The sequence below is a fragment of the Herpailurus yagouaroundi genome, unplaced genomic scaffold (genome assembly GCF_014898765.1).
Source record: "Herpailurus yagouaroundi ecotype Mexico unplaced genomic scaffold, PumYag 569, whole genome shotgun sequence".
In the NCBI taxonomy this organism is placed as follows: domain Eukaryota; kingdom Metazoa; phylum Chordata; class Mammalia; order Carnivora; family Felidae; genus Herpailurus; species Herpailurus yagouaroundi.
The window spans coordinates 7,094,411-7,097,634 of NW_024412786.1; the positions used below are offsets into that span (position 1 = coordinate 7,094,411).

The following is a 3,224-nucleotide window of genomic DNA, read 5'->3' on the forward strand; positions in this document are numbered from 1 at the left end:
GGCGCCCCCAGAGGTGTCCTTAGATGACTTTGCACAACCTCCTAACCTCACGTTATGAGATGAGTTTCGTCCCATTTCCACACCCATGTTGGGTGGAGGTCTAACCCGAGTGCCTCAGACTGGGGGCCCTATTTGGAAATAAGACGGAATTCTCCTACTTGCAGTTGTCAGGAGCTAAGAGGAGATCGTAGTGGACTAGGGTGGGCCCTGATCCAACGTGCCTGGTATCCTTATTGTTGCAGCCACACGACTCCTGAAACAGAATGCTACGGGCACCAGTGACAGTCACAACAAAGTGTACTGCAATGAGAGGCAAGGCAGACCGATTGGGACCACCACTCTTGATCAGAGTGCGGCCTCGAACAGCCGGGGTCCAGGGTTTTTAAGGCCGATCACATCGTTTTATCATCACCTGGGAACAGAACGGAGAAAGAGTTCCCAGATGAGTTAGAAACAGTTGCCGGATGAGGGGATTCTTTTAGACTTTCTGCCCCTAAGTTGCAACCAGTGGATCTCCTTGACCCTGACTCTGATGCTCTTTTCTTTGAGCTTTTGTTTCCTTCATTGGTGAAGCCTGATTTACAGTACAGAGCGTAATTTACAAGGGTAAAGCAAGGCTGTTATCTTGCTAAGTGTCAGAACAAAGCTGTTATCTTTTAAGCTACACGTTAGCTACAATTCAACCCTTACATTTCCCCCTTTTCTTGTCAGTGAATCAATCCCTTGATTCCTCACTAGGAACTAAGGGGACGTAGTTGGACCTCATCATCATAATTTTTATTTCACCAACTCGCCTCTTGACATACTAACCAATTGATAATGTGCGGGCCGACAGTTAACCCGAGAAGTAACAATAGCAGTGGCCCAGCTATAGGGGTGAGCAGTGACGTGAGCCAGAGGGACCAAGAAAATAAAATAAACTCTGATGCCAATTATCGCTGGCCTTTTCCTTCACATCCGACCTTTCCATTTGCAGGGCAACTGTATAACCCCGGTATGTCGGCCAATTTTTGTTCTTGATCCCTGTGTCCACATCCATAGGTAACCATACAGGGGTTTTCGGGGACCGGAGCAGCGAAGCCCGTTGGCTGTTTATAATTAGTAACTAAAGTCCCCCATGAGTCCCCCACCAAGTCGCATAAATCAAACAAAAAACAAGGCACAGTGGAAGAGGTATTAGATGCTATCACCTTCCCCGTGACAGTGTCCCTGAGTTCCCATTGGCATGGCCAAAAAGACAGGGGAGGTAATTCCATACAACCCCCCCGCTTACCATTATACAAACCCAGACAATCATTATTATTATTATGCCTGCATCAGTCTTAGCTTCAAAGGATCCTCTGGGTGCCTCGGGACCTTCCATTGCTGTTCGTTCTCTGCTTCCCTATCAGTCTGGGGTGTTCCCGCCTTCACACAGTTTTTCTTAACCTGAGAGTGATGAATCTAGGTTTGGACACCATCCACCTTCACGGCCGTGGACGTGGTCAGGATCACGGTGTGCGTGCGGTCCTTTCCGGCGCGGCTCCAGGGTTTTAGGCTCGTGCCCCTTGACCCAGACCAAGTCTCCTGGTTGAAAGGGGTGGAGAAGAACAGGAGGATGAGCGAAGGCCCTGGTTATTTCCTTTTGTACATGTTGCAGGGCCACGAGTGAGGCCAGCAAGCGGTCCTGTTCCAACTGTTCCGTTACGTCGTCTCCTAGCCTCGGCAGGATAGGTGGAGGTCTGCCAAATAAAATTTCATAAGGGGAAAATCCCTTGACAGATGGAGTACAACGCGCTGGCAAAAGGGCAGAAGGCAGGACATCGACCCAATTTTCGCCCGTCTCCAGGGACAATTTGGTTAAGGTTCTTTTTTAGGGTCTGATTTATCCTTTCTACTTGACCCGAGCTCTGGGGTCTATAAGAGCTCTTAACCCTTACTTACACTTATAACAAGGGGAAATTTGAAAACAATGAAATCTCGCCATTTGCAACAACGTGGATGGATCCGGAGGGAAAATGCTCAGTGAAGTAAGTCCGTCAGGGAAGGACACGTACCGTAAGATCTCACTCACTTGTGGCATTTGAGAAACAAAAGAAACGAACAGGGAAAAAGAGAGACAAAATCTCTTATCTAGAGAACAAACACGTGGTCTCCCCAGGGAAGGTGGGTGGGGGCACGGACCAACGGAGGCGAAGGGGATAGTGGTGAGCGCTGGGTGGCGTGGAGAACTGGCCAACCACTCTACCGAATATAATATAACCTGCAAGCTAACATAACCCTGCAAGTTAACTATACCAGAACGAAAACGTAATGAAACATAACACGTAAGAGGGAAACTTGGACACAGGCATGCACAGCGGGAGAACGACCAAGGCAGCCGGGGTGATGCCTCCAGAAGCCGAGGAACGCCCAGGTCTGCCGCACCCACAGGCGGCTGGGAGAGGGCCTGGAACAGGGCCTCCGCCACAGGCTCCGAGGGAAACCGCCCTGGGCGTCTTGATCTTGGACTCGGGCTTCCGGGATGGGAGAGAATGGATTTCCACCGTTTGAACCTGCCCGCGTGGGGCGGCCCCGCGAAGGCTGGCTGGGTCCCTCCCTGGGGCCCCCTGGTCACTCTGCACGGTAGGGACGACTTCTTTATAAGGAAAAGGAATCCGAGGCACTGCCCACCTCGCCACCGGGCGGGGTAGTCCGGGCGCAGGGCCAGGCGGCCGAGCCTGCCCCCACCTTCGCCCCTGGGAAAGCGGCTACGTGACGCCTGCGGGCGGGGCGGGGCTTCCCGTCAGGTGACGTCCGCCTGCCCCTTCCGTCATCCGACCGCCTCTAGTCGGCTTCGGAGCGCGGGGCTCCGTTCAGTTCCTGAGCGTGGAGCCGACGGGATGGCGGTGGGACGGAGCGTCCCGTGGCTGTGCGCCCTCCTGCTGCTGCTCGCGGCCTGGGTGAGTAGGGCCCGGCGGCGGGGAGAAGCCGGGGGAGGCGTCGGGGGGCGGTTGACTTGCCCCCGGCGCGGAGAAAGGTCGGGAGGGGTCCGGAGGCGCGGGCGTGCCCCGGCGCGGATGGGGAGGCACGGGGAAGGGTCGGGGAAGAGTGCGGAGGCGCGGGCATGCCCGGGCATGGGCATCCTCGGGAGCGGACGCGGAGGCGAGCGCTCAGATGGAGGGGGGGGGGGGGGGGAGCGGGGCGGAGCGGGGCGGCCGGGGGGGGGGGGGGGGCTCGCCGGGGGGGGGGGGGGGAGGGGTGAC

At 55.5% G+C, this 3,224-nt stretch overlaps 1 protein-coding gene and 1 long non-coding RNA gene across 2 annotated transcripts in view; one reads left to right on the top strand and one right to left on the bottom strand.

Moving 5' to 3' along the window:
• Positions 1–279: 279 nt before the first annotated feature.
• LOC121023951 (uncharacterized) lies at positions 280–2,756 on the bottom strand. The gene is made up of 2 exons (XR_005787553.1): positions 2,653–2,756; positions 280–1,721 (listed from the first exon to the last, which is right to left on the bottom strand). It is a non-coding gene; the product is annotated as an uncharacterized LOC121023951 (long non-coding RNA).
• Positions 2,757–2,781: 25 nt separating this feature from the next.
• The window catches only part of LOC121023950 (tumor necrosis factor receptor superfamily member 1A-like), an 18,935-nt gene continuing 18,492 nt past the window's right edge, over positions 2,782–3,224 (top strand). Inside the window, exon 1 of the mRNA XM_040466221.1 lies at positions 2,782–2,921. Coding sequence (XP_040322155.1) covers positions 2,862–2,921 — 60 coding nt within the window. The 5' untranslated portion in view covers positions 2,782–2,861. The remainder of the gene's footprint in view (positions 2,922–3,224) is intronic.